At 38.2% G+C, this 17984-nt stretch overlaps 1 protein-coding gene across 1 annotated transcript in view; it reads right to left on the bottom strand.

The window, feature by feature from the left end:
• Positions 1-585: 585 nt before the first annotated feature.
• The window catches only part of LOC138064398 (geranylgeranyl transferase type-1 subunit beta-like), a 40375-nt gene continuing 22976 nt past the window's right edge, over positions 586-17984 (bottom strand). The window contains 6 exon segments of the mRNA XM_068926700.1: positions 586-1149; positions 1152-1283; positions 6224-6332; positions 6635-6819; positions 9151-9196; positions 16006-16138. Coding sequence (XP_068782801.1) covers positions 1103-1149; positions 1152-1283; positions 6224-6332; positions 6635-6819; positions 9151-9196; positions 16006-16138 — 652 coding nt within the window. The 3' untranslated portion in view covers positions 586-1102.

Here is a 17984-nt window from a genome sequence, read left to right as displayed (position 1 = left end):
AGAGAACATTGGTGATTGCTATTCCGAAGTCCATTAGAAAAAAGAACGTACCTTAATGAAGTGCAGGTAGAAAGATATCCTGCTACCTACTCTATGCCTTAGATGGACAAACTAATCTGCCACAAAAACAACAGCTGCAAAATTAATTGTTTTGATTCCGAGCAGCATTTCGGGCATCCAGAGTAGGACCCGACTAAATAAGCCGAGAACGTTCACTGTATCTCTCTGACAGGAAACCACTGCCACTTATTTTAAAGGCCCAATGTTCTGTTCGTTATACAGAATGATTAAGAAACTTAAAATTATTTCATACTAAAAGGGAAAAATATCAAAAAAAATCGAAGCGCAGTGGCACATTGTTAATGTACTGCAAAGGCTTGACTTCAGAAACAGGTTCTAATGCTACTCTTTCACAGGACTGTGCTGAATATCTCAACATCAATAGCCTGCACTCTCATTAATAAACCATGAAAAGAATATTTCTGATCAAAACACTGGCTAATGATCCACTGCACTGGTATAGAGGCTAATAAGCAGAATTAGGAAATCCATTTAGTAAGGCCACACAACTTTAACAGTACAGTATATTGAATAAAATAATTTTATTTTTTCTTAAACAAAGTTTGTGGAATCTGGAAGTAGACAACAAAAGGTAATTTTTAACTGAGACTTAATATGGGAGATTCTCTACCCAAAAATGTGTCAAACATCAAGGTCATAAAGAACTCCAAGGTCCTGTGCTATACTGCATGTTACGTAAACAGTTTTTGAAAATACTTTCCCATTATATATTTTGACACTGTATGCAGAAATTTAAAAAAATAAAATAAAAATGATGTTTAATTGCCTCAAGGGATTTCTCAGAAGTAAAGCCATTTGAAGAGCCATTTACAGTCTGTGGTGACAAACTTCTGCACAACCCAAATATTTCCTTTTTCCCCAAGGCAAAATACCTGGCTGAAGGCAATTGCCTATCAAAGTGATGCCAGCAACACAGATCTGATTGTATGACTCCAGCACTTAAAAGAGCACATTGGTTATACATGGCTTTTAACCTTGGGCTACAATTATGCTACCAGAACTAAATTCAAGTCTAAATCAGTCATGTAGAGATGTGTGTGTCATCTGGACACTGTTTAGAGTCCTTGTTTTCCAGATCTGATGAAGGTGGTGAAGGCGCTCAGAGGTTCTTGTGCTTACATTCAGGGCAGGATGAACTTTGCAAATACCAGTTTCTCCCATTAACGACAAGCCACAGATCCCAAAGTAGGCGTGTAAAGCGTCTGAAAGCAAGAGAGAAAAGGAAAAATAAAAATTATGTTTCTGTCAGGCTGTAACAGCCAACTGCTCCTGGATTCCAAGACCCCTAAACAATTACAGTCAAGGAAAACAAAAAGGTGCTATGTTTTAAACATAGGATTTGAAGCAAGAAAATAACTTCTGCCCAAACCTTCCAGCATGAAACGATAGTCTGCAATCTGTAAGACAGAGCTTGTTTTATTTTATAAAAATTCTTGCCTACTACATAACTTCATCTGAGCGCTCAGGCCACATAGCAAAAGACTTTGAGGAGCTGGAAATATACTTCCTTCAACAGAAGTAACTTGTTTTTTCAAATATGAAGGAATTTTTTTTGCAGATGAAAGGTCAGGTGGATAGCTGACTATTGGAACACCAACCTTAGCACTGGTAGCTGCCAAACGGGAAAGGTTAGAAGTATGAAAGAAATCATTACGTTCCCTAACCTCCCTTTTTCCAGAGAGAAAAACCCTAGGGATACGAGTTCGTGAGGTGACTCGATCAGCTGTAACAGACCACTGCCACCAAAAAGAGATGCTCTTCTTCCCCCATCCCACGCTGCTCCTGCTGCCGACCTTATACCAGCACTAGAGCTCGCTGAACACACTCCGTAACCTAAAGCAGTTCAAAAAACATGGAAGAAAACTAACCCAAGCAGGAAAAGTTTGACAGTTTTCCAACTTTTTAGTGAATTAAATTGGTTTGCAGATGGGTTCTAAATATCCTAAAGCAGGTGCAAAAAAGGGGAAGGACCACGCAGCTGCACTAAAGGAAGCTGGGAGGAAGAGGAATGAGCCTGGCCCCTCTGCACAACTGCAAGCCACTAGATTGGGTTATCCGCCCATGAAATCAGTGTCTAAAGATGGAAAGAGGATGTGACCTTATTGCGTCCCTTACAAATTCTGAACGCCTGATAACCTTTGGATGGTATCACTAATTTTGCATCTGACTAAAATGGTATTACAAGAAGGTATCTGGCTAGAGTCTCTAGCCAAATATCCTCCCTGAAAGAAGGCTTTTGCTTATCAGCATTAACTAGCAGATAAAAGGACGCTCACGAGTACAGGTAGGAACTGCATCTAATCAGGGAAGGAGAGCTCAACTTCAGAAAATACAGTGTATTAACCCCTATGGAAAGCTGCACTGATATTCACAAAAATCCACATAGAAACCTAATTGCCATGAAGTTCTACAGCTGTGTAAATCCACACCAACTTAATACGCAGCCGAGTTCTAGCCAAACACACCAATGCAGCCTGTGTACTCTGCTATTTCAAGATATAAAAGACACAAGGCTTTTCAGGGCTGAAAAACACACTTTCCAATGTTTTGTTTCATGAGCAACACATAAATATAGAAGACAGTATGAACCTTGCAACTACTCAGCAGCTGTCTTAAAAGCATGCACAAAAATGCGAGGTGCATACATCTGCTAGAGCACATCTCCATTTAGAGTGTTTTAGTAACTGCACACACTCATTTTCATCCTCTCACTCTCTTGTTTTATCAGGTTAAATCTTTTAATCTTTCTTTTGCATCATTTTCAATTTACACACACTCCCAGTTCTCTTATACTGCATATTATTTTAAAGGTATCAAGTGAAATACATCAGAGTCGTAGCATGATCTGCTGAGCACACAGCAGTACATTTAGTAGTTTAAAACAAGTTTATCTAAATCTTACTGTGATTTATGTTCAGGTTTAGGGAAAAAAATGAATGACTTCGGTATATGTTCTAACAAAAAAATCCCAGATCTGCAGCATACTTGGGGTTTTAATATTTGTAATAAGTAGCTTCAACATACGATGGCAGATCTAACAGCTTAACACGACAGGTCTGGAAATTACAAATGTTGCTTTTTATCTGCCTCATACTGATATTGTTAAATGCGTGCATCAGTCACTCGTAAGTGAAGAATAAAACAAAAAGTAGGTTTTTTGCTCTGCTTTGGAATAGGAATTTCCCTAATGAGTCTGTGTCCATGCCCCCTTTATAAAACAGCAGTAAGACTACTGCCATAATATTGAGAAGATTTGTCAGATTTAAAGAATGCGTGATATAAAAAGCCCAAAAGATGATGCAAGAAAACACTACTGTGAGGGTGCCTGAACATTGGCACAGGCTGCCCAGAGAGGCTGCGGAGTTTCCATCCTCGGAGGTACTCAAAACCCGACTGGACGTGGTTCTGGGTAACCTGCTCCAGCTGAGCCTGCTTGAGCAGGAGGTTTCACCAGGCGACCTCCTGAGGTCCCTGCCAACCCCAACTATTCTGTGATTCTGTGAAAAGGTAACAGAAGTGTGACTGGATTTTCCTTAGGAAACTTCTGACAGCCTTTCCCACACTTGACAACCCTATGTGGATGGTAGAGACTATTAGAAACAAAACAATAATCTCCCGATTCACTTTGTTATGCTTATGATTTCAGAGAATTAGTAGCATTTAAAAGACTCCTGACTTTTCAGATTGATTTTCAAAGGCAAGAAACAATTTGCTAAGCTCCCTGCTCAACAAGCACCTTAGTCCAAACGCTGACTATTTTAAACCATGAAAAGGTTTTAAATAATGCTATTGGCCTCCAGAACCAACAGTGTACTAACGTCTGTTAGCATGGGAACGTCAGGACTACAAAATAGCATCTCCTTGAATCATCAGTTGCGAAAGTTACCTGCAACTTTGGCAGGCTATGTACTATTTAGATTACCACAAGTAGCTTTTTGGTTTCTGCAATTTCTCCTACTTTTCTTCCTAAAAACAGTGTTTCACAGCAAAGACAGGTTGGGCTTCCACATTTAAACAGAGGTGGGTTTTTTTGCATAAAGTAGGAGCTACAGAAGCTCAAGTTCTGAATCTATTCTAGAAAGTAGCTATGAAAAATAGCATATTCTTACTTTGTAAACTTTCCCTGGCATATTCTGTCACATCCGAGTTTTGCAACAAACCCAGAAACCACTGTCCTCAGCTTTACAAGAGCTAAGCACTTCAAGGAGAATGAATCATTTCTGTCATTATTCAGCCTCAACAGAACTACTAACTCATCTGCAAGATGACCCATACCAGTCTCGTTACCTTCATATTTTTGCATATACACTGAAGTTGAGAGTACTACGTACATTTTACCACCAGCAGGCTTTTGAAAACAGTGGAGCTCCACAGACACTTCATGTTAGTAAAGCGCTATTATTGTGGGAGAGACATAACGTTCAGGAAGACAGCTTGGCTTTCACATACTAGACTAATCTTGTAGGCAGCTCAGCTGTGCATACGACATTGAAATAACAGATCCATAAAAACAATGTTTATGATGCTACATTTACAGTCTTCAGATTAGAATCGCATTCACTTTTTTACTGTTTTTCTTAAAAACGTGAACACAGACTGCTGTTACCATCTGCCTGAGGAAAGAATGCTGCAAAAAACATCACCTATCACAAAAGTACAAACTGATTTTTTTTCGTAAAAAACCTATGACACAAAGTCAACAGCACCAAAAGAAACACCAAATTAAGTTTTTCCCAGCAGATAAGCAATCTGTGAAGACACGTATTCTATGAACTGCCAGAGCTAGGAAGAATTTGGCATACCTGCAAAACTTCTGTACATTCACAGAACGACAATCTAGTAAGGCCTTAGCGCTCTAGTTCAATCTTCCTGTTCCATTTCTGTGGCCAGACAGGTTCAAAAGTATAAGCTATTTTAAGCTACTCTCAGAAGAAAGCTTAAGAGACAGTAAAAGCTTGCTTTGTAGGAAATAGCTGTGTTTAGGCAGGAACGCTCTACAAATCAAAGCAGAGTTTTGTAGCAAAGCAAATAGTAGTCCTGCCTTGCTCAAATCTTATCCCAAACAATCACAGCTATGTTAAAGGACAGGCCAAGGAACTTTTCACCTGACTAGGGTTTTAAACACACTGCTTTCCTTCCTAACCTAAGTAAATATTTCATCAAGATAAACATAAATATTTCTTCTCAGGGATACATAGATGGGTCTACATAACGTAGAGCAAATATAGCTAGTCTTCAGAAATCCTAAGCTGATTTTCAAGTATCAGTTTTCAAGAGGGGCGGGGGTAGGGAGAAAAGCATATCACAAGCACCATATCATCAGTGTGGGTCCACTTTGATAAATGCTTTATTTTTTTCCAGAGGGAAATTCTAAGCTCAGCTTTCTTCCCAACGAAATGATGCCAGGCTGAAACATCTCTGTGCAGAATCTGAACAGTCTCCTCCTTTATTATGACTACATTTTTATCTTGTTTGGGGAGTTTACAGACTGTTTATCTTCTCTGTACAAAATGCTACTGAGCAATACTATTGGCATGAGGTTTGTTTTCACATTTTTACAACATCTCCTTTGAACTCTAGCATCTTTGCAAATTAACAGTATCCACTTCCAAAATGCAACCAATAATTAATACAACTTTCAGACATAATCTGTATAATTTCTATGTGTAACTACAATCTGTAAAACATAATATGTAGCTATCTATATTTTGAGTTGGCTATTTTTAACTACATCAGTGACTTCTGAATATGCTCAAAGGATTCTTTTCTTAAGGAAATAAATGTTCTGAAATATTTGTCTCAGACCCTTTCCAAAAATACCCACTGCACAGCATGCTCTTTAACGAAAACAGCTAAACACGTACGGAAAAGCTTGTCCAGCTCCAAGCACACAGTGATACTCTTACACAGTGATACATCAGAGCAGCGGCACACTTGCTCTGATGCTGAACAAGGAAAAGCTATACCTGCTTCTTTCCCTCTAGATCATGAAAACGTCAGTCAAAATATATTTTAAGGATTTTTTTTTTTTTCCATTACTTGAAGGTGACTAGGGAAAAAACCTCTTACATCTCTCAGAAGTTTGGCTGCTGGAATACATTTCTAGCTTAGAACACACCCATAATTTGAGAAGGAGATTTACCTGGATGGCTATCTGGCCATTTGGCGAATCCACCAACAAGGCGATCTTGAGTTGACAAGATGTAATTTCGGTTTTTCTCAAAATTTGTATATTGGAATATGTTCAAGAGCTAAAAAGAAAGTAAAGTGTTACAGTAATATACTAAACTTTAGTATACTTATTTTATACAAAAATATAGTGCATATTTATGTATATAAATGGTGCACTGGTAAACTTCCAGTAATCTGGTAAACTTCCCTATCCTGCATTTTTGCAAGATGAGAGACATTCATAGTGGTCTGTGCATATTCAGGTATTTGCACTAAATATGTAACTGTGCCAAGCAAAGAACAAACAAGATGGTTATCCTGCCTCGATGGCTAAGAAACCAAAACAAGTCAGTAACTATCCTATGGCTTTTCCATACGTTACCTTCAAAGTTGCTCCCACCCAGAAGGAATAGCAGGTGTCTACAGGTTTGTTGGGTCGCCCATGGTAGCCATTCTGTTGTCTCATTATACACCACCTTCTTATTCTGTTCAGTTCTTTTTCTGAAAAAACTTCTTCCAATTTACCCATCAAACACAGTGATGCAATACCACAAAACGTAGAGCCACCTATGAGGAAAGAGTTATTTAAGACAGCCAGATTTTCACTGCAGCCTGCATGATCCCAAACAGAGTTTTAACTAGGGTAATAACGATTAAAATCAATAGATTTCTAAAGGAACACAAAAATGTTCATTTCAAGTCTAAAATCCAAACAAATAAAATGCTTTTCAGCTCAGCACATATATCAAAGGAAAAAAAAAAACCCCAAAGAACCCCCTTTTTGCACAAAGAAGCCTGAATTCACTTCCGTAAAGCTGGAGGGCACCTCAGTGCTGCCTCGTTTACATTACACAGCAGTTCAGGAAAGAGTAAATGGTAATGCAACAGAAGACATTTCTTCATATGTAACTCACACAAGAGAACTAATGGGAAGCCAGCGCTCAGACTGAAGCAGAGATGCCAAAGGCGGTCTCAGACACAACCCCCAGAGAAGAAAAATATACAGAAGAGCTTTTAGTTAAAATATGATATATCTTTCCCCATAAATCACTGGAGGTCATAAAGTTAAAGGAAGGAAATTCACAAGGAAAATTCTGCCTACCCCGGCTTGGTTTTAGAGACTGTTTATTACACTAATCTGCATAGCTTTTAGTTTTCTTCCTATTACTAACTGTGCCCTGAAAATCCCTCTGGTTTCAGTTGATGGGACGCTCTCATTCCAACCAATTTTTTTCCTCCCGTATCATGAGCCAATACTTCTTTTAGGACAATTAGTACTGCTATGTAACTGGACAGATCAATTGCTGCAGCTAAACTGTTTTTATCTTAACAAGCAAATTTTGTCTTCCAGTTGGTTTAGTGACTCCTACAATGCACTAAAGCCACTGCAGAAACAAAGGCTGGGAACAGCTTACAGGAAATAGATATCAATAATTCCCTTTGACAGAAACTCAGAGCTGAAGACATTGGATCTGGACAACAGATTCCTAAAGTAAAGGTGTAACTAAGACACCTAAAGATTTGTTCCAATAACTACTTGTTGGCAGCTGCCAACACCTTCTTTAACACCCACGATAACATGTGCCTTAACAGGTTCTTAACTTGAAGCCTGACACCAAAAAATTGGTGTTCAACTCTCCCTCCTCCTTATTTGCAGCATTACAACGAACACAACCATTAATCATCTTCCTGAAATGACTCTACCGTAAAGACAACTGCTATTTGATGCTTTAGTAGGTGTCTGATGAACAGAAACCAAGTCAGAACAAAATTAAGACACGGTCAATTCTATGAAAACAAATGTGGGATTCCCACAGTTGTAACAAACACACAAATTACACTTTCTAAGGATTTTTTGTTGTTGTTGTCAAGGAAACCACAAGGTGAATTTTGGAATTGGAGGAGAAACTCATGTAGTCTGTGTATCATGGCCATCACTTTTTAAAACTCAAAGCTCATTCTATTACCTATAACTGCAAAATTACAGTCCAGGAAAGAACAAGGTGTTGATTCAAGACCTGGGGCCCAAGATCCACTGTTAGTCTAATCCGGCATTAGAAGACCCCGTGAACTCTAACGTTACTTTTCATTCTGATGAAGAAAGGCAGGAAGAATTCTGAAGCAGTGACATTTGTTATCTCTAGCATTCTAGAGTACTTAGTTAACTACATTTTTAAATATGTAAGAGAATAATTTAAGTTTTTCAACTTTGCCCATCCTGCAGGAAAAACATATATGGAATAATATAAAAGTTCAGTATTAACAATAAAGCTAGCAGACATTTGATAGATTTAGTATCGATCATACAGATGTTAATAGTCATTTCTCAGTAAGGAAAAGTCCAACTACTTCATTGCAGAGAAAAATACTTTGCTGGAAAATCAGTCTCTTGGGAATTCCCACCTTCAGGGTTTACCTCTGTTTGCAAAAATTAACTGCAGCTTCAAGATTTGAGCCCCAAATGAATGCTGTAACCTAACAGAGGAAATGTTTCTCGGTTTTACTGGTAGCTGCTGAAACTGGAAATTATCAAGTGCATTGCACAAGATCTCTTGCAGATAAATCCACAGAGCTGCAATGGTACGTGCACAGAAAGGTTGCTCTGTTAGCAAGAGACGAGGTCTACAGCCAACAGCTTTCAGAAAAACATTTATGAGGTAAGAATAATGGAGTTGATGTATTCTTAAGAGCCTATCTGGTCTGATACTAAACTTGAACTAAGGCAAGAAGATGGATCACGTTCTGAGGCATGTTTTGCATTTGCTCCTCTTCATCCTACTTCCATAAAACCAGAACAGAAGGGAAAACGTGACATACCCTGCATTTCTTACAGCAGTTCTCACTTAATTCCAGTCTTAAAATGTTCTACACCCATTTATTTTTTTTAAACGCTCTTACCATGAGATTCCAGTCCAGCTCCTTGTGCCAGGCCATTATCGTAAGACTGAAGAAAAAAACCACAAACCAGTTACTTTAGAGCTAAATCACTTCTGTAGACATTACAATTTCTCAGTTAACTAGCAAAATTGTCATCAGACGATACCACCACTTCAATCTGGTTCAATTGTGAACCTATGCCTCAAAAAGCTCTTGGCACAAAATGACCGGTGAGCGAATCAGCATTATTTCAATATAGGCAGTTTTTATGACTTTTTCTTTAACTAAATAGCACGGAGTTCATTTTATCTGTGATGTATGTTAAAAGTCTGAAATTAGGTAAACATTTCTTTGCCAAAGGGAAAGCATGCAATGCAGGTAACCATTAAAACAAAAATGGAAATGTTGGGCCTTTCTGAAAAGGGAAAATGGATATATATTTCCAAACAAAACTGCAAAATCTGTCTCTAATCCAAAAGCTGGGTAATGTACGAGACAGCAAAATGTAAGGTACTACTGTCTGCACAATGCTGAAGCACAAGAAATGCTTTAGCGTGGAGAAAGAACATTAGGCTTTTAAAAACTGAAGACCGGTAGGAGGGGAAAAAATTGCTTTGTGAAGTGAAAGAAAAAGGAGCAGCTTCACTCTCACAAAGAAAGCATCCAAAATATTTCAGTACAGGTCTGCTGTAAGCAATCTAAGAGTAGGTGATATTGTAAACGTAGGAATAACAATCTCTTCTCTACAAATTCATTAAATCATTTTGCATGATAAGAAACAAGAGAACAGAGTAAATTATTCATAAAATGGAAACTGTTTAATTCAGAAGTGTTCACAGAATGCATAATAATCAATAGAATTCATTATTACTGGACAAACCATTTAGTAGGAACAAACATAAAACACTGAATTATTTTTAACTTCCAAAGTTAAATTACACAGATCACCTTCACCTTCTATATTCTAGTTCAATTACTGACTAGTGAATGTTCTGATTAAACAGTCCGAAAGCAATTTTCATTTTTCACCAACTATTGACTATGAATTTCTCATGTTTTTTTCAAAGAATTTAATAGTGGCTAACAGATACAGGATACCTTGACAGAGCACTGATCACTCCCATACTCCTAACTACAGCATGGCTGCCGGAGCTAGCATGCCTTTAGCAATGACATGAGGAGGATTTTGCAGATTTTTACAAAAGACGGATGTTGGGGAAAAAGAGGGAAGAGAAGCAGACAGTGGTTAAGCACATGAAAACCGTATCCCTCAGTTCTCGAGTTGTTGCTACAAGATGAAGTATCTAAAAAGACTGAATGTCTGATATACAAACTTCAAGCAGCAGCTTGATCTTTAAAAGTCTGAAAACGGTCAATTTTAAATAATCACTATGGACATCTGAATGTTCAAACGCAGAGTGCAAAGCTCCTTTAAACTCCTGGCAGTGCATTTGGAGAACACAATGCAAATGTGCTGCCACACTCCTCAGGCTCATTAATTGCTAAGCAAGGGCAAGCTGATTAGCAAAGCTATGCTAGCAAAGCTAATTAACTCTACAAACAGTAATTGTAAGAGGAAGTGGTTTGCTTTACATATAGCAAAGTAATTAGTTATGGAGAAAGGCTGTTTAAGTGTGCACCCCAGACAGTTTACTACATTAGGATTTACAATTAGCTTGAAATTTTAATAGACAATCGTTGACCTTTGGCTGACTGGTGCCTATTTATTCACAGGCAGCAGCTGCTCTTTGGGGACATGTGTGCATTAAAGAACTAGGGATATAGTTTTGGTTCTTTGTCCTTTTGAAAAGGCCCAGGAAACTCTATGCAAAAGAAGCTCTAGGTTATTGCAGCACGAAAGCTGCGTAATTAAATGCTGTCCTCAGGAAACGGGTAAAACCAGTTGGACACAATCTTCCCTTCACACTCCAAACCCTCACTCGGGAAGTTTCACAACCACCTTCATCATCCCCAGACTCACATACCTATATATGCAGAAGACATGGTACTATACTAAAAGAATCAGATGTCTTAAAAATTATTGCAATCTCTACCTAAAAACAAATCTGAGGTAAACCAAGAAACGCTGGCCAAAAAAAGGACTGGGAGTCTCTGTTTGCTGAGGTCGTTCTAAATTTCAGCATTTTAGTGTCTGTTATTTTTTAATTAGTAACATATCTGAGTTCTGAATATGCAAAACCAAATTAGACCAAGGTTTATGCCGATAAAAATTGTGTGATTGGGACCTGACAATTCTACTGACCAAAAAAAACTAACCCAAAATTATTTTGCCACCAGTATTGTTAAATTATTTGTTACTTTTTGGTCACTGGATAAGAGAAAGCCATTCATTTTGTTCTGCATGAAGATGCAATTCTTTTTAATACAGTTAATTCCATGCAACTATTTCATGTTCCAACCTTCCACTGTTCTTTATGTGCCGAACTACACCAGAATCTTCACTACTTCAGTTTCAGCAAAATTAAACCTGTCAGAATTCTGATCCAGCAGCACTAAAGAGAATAAGTAACAAAGAATAAGCTAAAAATCCAGAAGCCTATTACAGAGATCACTGTGACTAACCAGTCCTGTTACTCTCCATTCAAATTATCTGCACTTCACATGCACATTGGTTTGCATAGCTGAGAAAAGTTTGTGAACTGTGGCTTGTACGGAGTGAGTGAGAGTGAGTTTCATCTATCCGCAAATGATGACATAAGACAGTAAAACAAAACCACACCTTTATGTGACAGTAGCTTACGACTGAGCAATCTGTTTCGTTTACAATTAATGGATGCATCAAAACAAAAACATTGCAGCAAAATAGGAATAAGCATTTGCAAGGAAATCTGTAACAATATTCACTGTGTAATTACACAAGAAAAAACAAATGAAATAACATTTTTGTAGAGTGCCAAAAGCAAGCTAAAATACACACCTTTTATATTTCAAAATAAATTTTAGTTGAGCTTAACACAAGCACTCAGGCTAACATTTGTGGATCCTCCGCTTCATTAAACAGAGCCAACACGTGCATTACATTTGTTCGGGACACACATTGCAGTACTTGGTTCATACGACAGACAACTGAATTGGAACGCAATTTGAAGGCAGTCGTAGTGGGGGAAAGAGACAAATGAGAGGAAGGAAGCACAGCCACAGTGAAACAATTTTCACATAGGGCTACCGTACACCTGAGATTTCCTTGTACACACCTTCGACTCAGTGATTTTGCCCAGGCGGTATTCAAAGATCGCCATGTGTTTGCCCAAAAGTGCCAGATGCCTTGCAACACAGGTAGCACACGGAAGCACTGCTCTTGCCAAGCAGCTGCACATCCAGAAAACCCAGAGAAAACCACTGCACATGGGCAAACCAGCTCTGCAGCGCATGCATGGTAAGCCAACACTTTCAAAAAGCATGAGCCCTACTGAGCAGCGTATAGTTGATCTACCCCCTAATTTACAGTAAACCTGGACAGAAATATAGTAACTCTTGTTACACATTAGCTCATCCTAAGGAGCCTGCTGCCTGCAGCACGTTGCCTAACAAAATTCTTTGGGCTGCCCTCTCAGCTGGGCGGAAGCAGACCTAGCCTTAATGATAAGCTAGTGCTTTCCAGACTTAAGACCACGCCTAGACCACAATTTGACTTCATTAGTTAACTAAAGCATTAATCTGGGCCTTTCCATGAGGTCTCTTCTGTTCAGGCTTCAATTGGTTCTTGTTATTATTATTTTTGATAGAGTAAAAATAATAATTTATAAACAATAATATTATTTTTTTAAATGGGGTCAGCTTTCCCAGTAGGAACACAGCCATTGGAAATTGCAGGTACTAAGGCTCCGCAAGCAGACTATAAATTCAGTTCAGGTTTGCAGTAGACAGTAGATCTCCAGTGCAATTTCAAAGCTCCAAACTTCCAAAAAATCTCTACTTGCCTGCTCTGTAAGTGTCCTCAATATGATATTTTCTAGTTTTTGTCTTAGAAAGAAACACTCGTTCCCTGCCCACTTAATCTTTTCGGCGCCACTTGCTACTTTCGAGAACTCTCATTTCCACTTCCAGAATGAAGAGTTCTGTTATATTAAACGCTCCTTTTACACAAACCCTTTCGTACGTCTGACCACCCAACTCAACTTTCTTTGCACACGTCCTGGTTTTATTGTATCCTTTGGGACCTGAACTGCACTAGGGTGTACAAAAGGCAAATTCACCATTGATGCGATGTACAGAATACCACAGCGAGGGTTTTACTCTTTGGTTTTGCTCTCTGTTCTTCTTCTTTAATAGTGTGTCTCTGTTAAGCTAGCTGATTAAGGGCTAATCTTGGTAAACAAAGGCCCAGCGAGGATCAGAGGAGCAACGCCAGAGGAAGAACCCTCCTGACCTAATCAGTGAAAAAGGAGCGCCCTGACACGGCTGCTCCTTCAGACCATCGAAGGAGATGGGCTAAAGCATCATCCCTGGCAGGAAACCCACCAGGAGGAGTCAGCCGGAAACTCCCTCCCTGGAAACCCACGCTAGCTCACGGCGGTTATTGCCTACCGGGGTACAGGACTGCTTAGGGGATGCAGGGGAAGAGAATTTCTGGATGGTATAAAACTTCTTACGGGATGTTTTAAGCAGAATGTGAGCATGTGCAAAACTTACTATGAGATGGATAAGGAAAAGACCAAAGGCAGGAAAGGGAGGATTCAAAGCGGATTGGGGAAGAACAAGCATGGGAAAATTGAAGGAAAAGGGGTTAAAGGAGCTGGTTGAGTGTGAACAGACTCCCGGTCAATATGTTTGTCTAACAACTGACTATACTGTCATAAATAACTCAAAATTACTAGCAAACTACACTAGCTGCCCTCTCCAGTAAACTGGATAGCTGTATCCATAAAAGGACAATCCTTCTTACCTTCCAGTAGTTCAGGTTTGGTTTTGTTTTCAAAGCTTTTGATGAGGTATCCTGTCAAACTGCTCTTAAAATCCAAGCATTTATCTGTTTTTCACTTGGGGGGACACATCTTTTAACGTCTATAGTGTAAATGCCATATATTAAGGGAAATTATATGAACTTGTTCAGTTACCACATATCATCTTCTCAACTGTGTTGTGTCTTGCAAGACAGGAGAAAGACGGAGCCACGTTTTAACTTAGTTCACCGATGTTAGCTATATTCCTAGACTACGCAAATACTGTTTAGCTAACTCTGCGTGGGTAGGGCATTCTACTGAATATAGTTTAGAACTACACAACATATAAACAGACCACATCCTACAGAAGCTTAAGACTGAGAGCGCTCGTACCAAAGGGCAGAGTAGAAACACTTGAACTAACGTTAAACAAGATAGCTCAGGCATTAAAAGCAAGCTGTGACAGTGTGCATACAATTTTGTTCATACTCTTGACTCCAATACACAGGCTAATGTCATCAATGGACAGCGTATGAATCAGAGTGACTGTAAACCTTATGAAAAAGGATATTTGAAGAAAAATATATCCCTAACAAGTCTTTCGGTGGTCTACCAGAAAGATCCTTGCCATATACATTAACAAATGCTTAAAGATCTAACTCTACCCCCCTAAAAAATAAAGAAAGAATAAAAACCAATTCAGACAAGGCCTGATTAACTTAAATCATTTTTTTACTTGCTGATCTAAATCATAACTGAAGCACGAGATTAACTCTTTTTTTTTTTTTTTTTTTTTTTAAGATTTGTTTCTCACTTAAAATTTACCATTCTACTATTGGTAATAACTATAACAACTTACAGACTTACAAAAGAAGTGGTGTGTCTCAAACTTGGCTTTTTTTTTTTTTATTTTGTGGACCAGAAGAGTTAACTATGTACATCTACTCACACTGTGGAATTCTAGTTTCCAAATGATTAGTAAATCATTTGTACTAATCTTTGAAAATAAAATTCATTTAATTAACAAAAGTAGCATTTTAAAAGTACATTTATTTATTAACTAAAATACCAAAAGTGTGCTGGATGTACAGATCAAGAAGTACTGCATCATTTTCATATTTAAACCAACTCACAAAGTAACTTGGATGAACTCACTGTACACACCGTATTAATGAATTTCAGCACTTGCATATTTTTTTCATTGCCAAATATCTTTAAGTTTCACCTTGTGTCCTTTAAGTTTTATAAATCACATCTGATATTATTTGCAGTCTAACACCAGTTCTTCATCTTCTCTGAATCTGCAACCTCTCATCCTAAGAATAAACTGGTTCAGGTTAAGGTGTGTGCTCTCTTTATGCCTACTACCCAAATTGAAACGGAAAAATAACCGAAAATCCTTTTGCTCCATCAAAAAATGAAGACAGCATGCACATAAAAAAAAGTTGCATATACTAACATTTTGCTTTATTGGAAATATCTAATAACTGATTAATGATGTGCATGACTGGAACACTTATTAAGCTTGAACTGATCTCAGTAATTAATTTTTCCTTTGATTCTGTATATCATTTAAAAAGCAGCACTGCAGCTAATTGAAGTTTGAGGATTTGTTAATGCAATGTTTTATCTATGCATTTTTTAATTTATAAGAACTTCAGGCCTCTGTTTATAATATTGCTTTCAATTTTAAATTGAGTTTTAAAGAAAAAAGATCAGATTTAATTTAAGTTTCAGTGAAGATACACACAACAAATGCTACAATTACATTGCTAGTACACACACTGCAGTGTGAAAATATAAATGGAAAAAGGAACATACCTTTTCATATTCAACCCACTAAAACAGGAATAGGAAACAAACAAAATACTACAACTAAAATTTCACTTTGGATGGATTTATAGTCATAGTGAGGAAAAAGAACAATTACCTTTCCAATGTGTTAAGAAATAACTCTCTGAGAATAACTCACCATACTTCTTCTAATGTAGTCTATTGCTTTTTTCATATCCATGCCTGACCAGTTATCGAGCATGTAGCAGATGCAGGAAGCACAGTACACGAATCTCATATCATTCTCACTTCCTTCCAGCACAGCACAGAAACTGAAAGACAAGTATTCCTCATTATACATCGTATGGCCTCTTACATTAGAAAATACGAGAAACATTTTAGGAATTGCGTTATTTTTCTTTTCAAAATTATTCTAGTTACAGTATTCAGAGAAACGACACTACAAATGTAACCCAAACCTGAAAAAAATTTTGCTTGGCTTGGTTAGAATCATATGTTCTGAAAAGAAAATCAACAGAACTATTAACACCTAGTGGTTTGGGTAATCTTATTTCTGGCAATGTCACGACCCTGGACTTTTATTTTTCCAAAGATACTGATGCATATGTTCTTTCACTTATCTTACACGTTGATGTATGAATTACCATATCCATCTATTACTCTTGGCAGAATTCTTTGCTGCTCTAGAAATCTTCGTAACTCACACTGCTCTTCTGACTAACTTCAGGATCAGATGCCCATATATGTATCAAGGTAACTGTTATTATTACTATTTCTAATTTAAAAAGGGAAAATTACTTGCAATCCAGTTTTTGGTTTCTAAGAGTTAAATTCCTTCCAAACTCTGAGGACATTTTAAAACTGTTATATAGAGGTTGGATACAATCCCATCTTCTTTAAGAGACCTTAGAAAGAAGAGTGATACTTTGATTTGCTTCCTGGCAAGCCTCCATTTGGTTCAAACAGCTAGTCAGAATATTTTTTAAAAATCAAGTATTGGCAAGAAGCTAGCACAACAGAATATTTTGAGGAGGCCTCCTGTCAGATCCCTACTCCAAAAAAAAAAATATACATATACACATAAACTCAAAGGACTTCTGACTTGAAAGGCCATCTTTCAAGAGCCACTGTGACATTCCCCCTTTGACTGTGGCATCCAAGTACACACTCCACATCTTCTTGCCTACAAAGAGCCTCCGATATTTACTGGGAGATCATTTCATCTCTGCTAACCCCCTATGGCTGCCAGGTCCAGCTCTGGTCCAGCTCAAGTGGAAACCCACTCCATTATTCTTTGGATATGGCAAAGGACGTTCAGGAGAACCAGGACAGTTCTCAAGATGTGCCAGTGGTGTGGTTTACAACTGTACTCCGTCCTTAGGTGACAATTGCCGTGTATGGTATTCAGACACTTCAGACCACAGTAAGCCAAGGTAAAGCAAGAATGCACACATACACATTCATTCATAACTTTTAAAGAGACAATATAATTACATTTTTTTTAGTTAATAGAAGACATAGGTGAAGGAATAAAAACTAAGCATAGTATACTTCTACTGCGGTTACGCGAGGAAAGTTTCTCTTTCCCTTATTCAGCTCACTGGCTATTCCCATCCAGACAAGATGTTAGGTCAGGTTCTGGCCTCTTGCATTCTTCCCCTTGGATGCAGTAAAAGCTCTGTCCATAGGTATGAAAATGCCTGTAATACTAGGAGTTGACTCCCACTCAAGTAACAGTTCTACCTCAGAGAGGTGCAAAGCATCTTCCTTTCCCTCTGGCAGCTAGCTGGCACTCTTCAGCATCTTACACTTAACCCTGTACTTTAATCAGTCTGTACATTAAAACCATATACGATACAAACATGCAGAACAGGTTAACTGCATGTAGTTTATCATTGCAAACAGGCATCATGGCAAGCAATCACTTCAAGACGCTAGTGGGTTTGGCACAACTCATCCCCACTCCTTCCTCTTGGATATACTGTGACAATAAAAACGGCTCAGCACGCAACAGCAATGCATCTAGCAGCAGTACAGACACCCCTGTATCTTTGAAGACGCTTGTGAACTAAGGCAAATCAACAAATATTCATATGTATATTTGTATACGTACGTTAGAACTTGGCCCGTTAAGGTCATTCTGAAGCTATATCTAAG

Source organism: Struthio camelus, chromosome Z (assembly GCF_040807025.1).
Source record: "Struthio camelus isolate bStrCam1 chromosome Z, bStrCam1.hap1, whole genome shotgun sequence".
NCBI classification, from domain to species: domain Eukaryota; kingdom Metazoa; phylum Chordata; class Aves; order Struthioniformes; family Struthionidae; genus Struthio; species Struthio camelus.
This window is presented reverse-complemented; position numbering and strand designations above follow the sequence as displayed.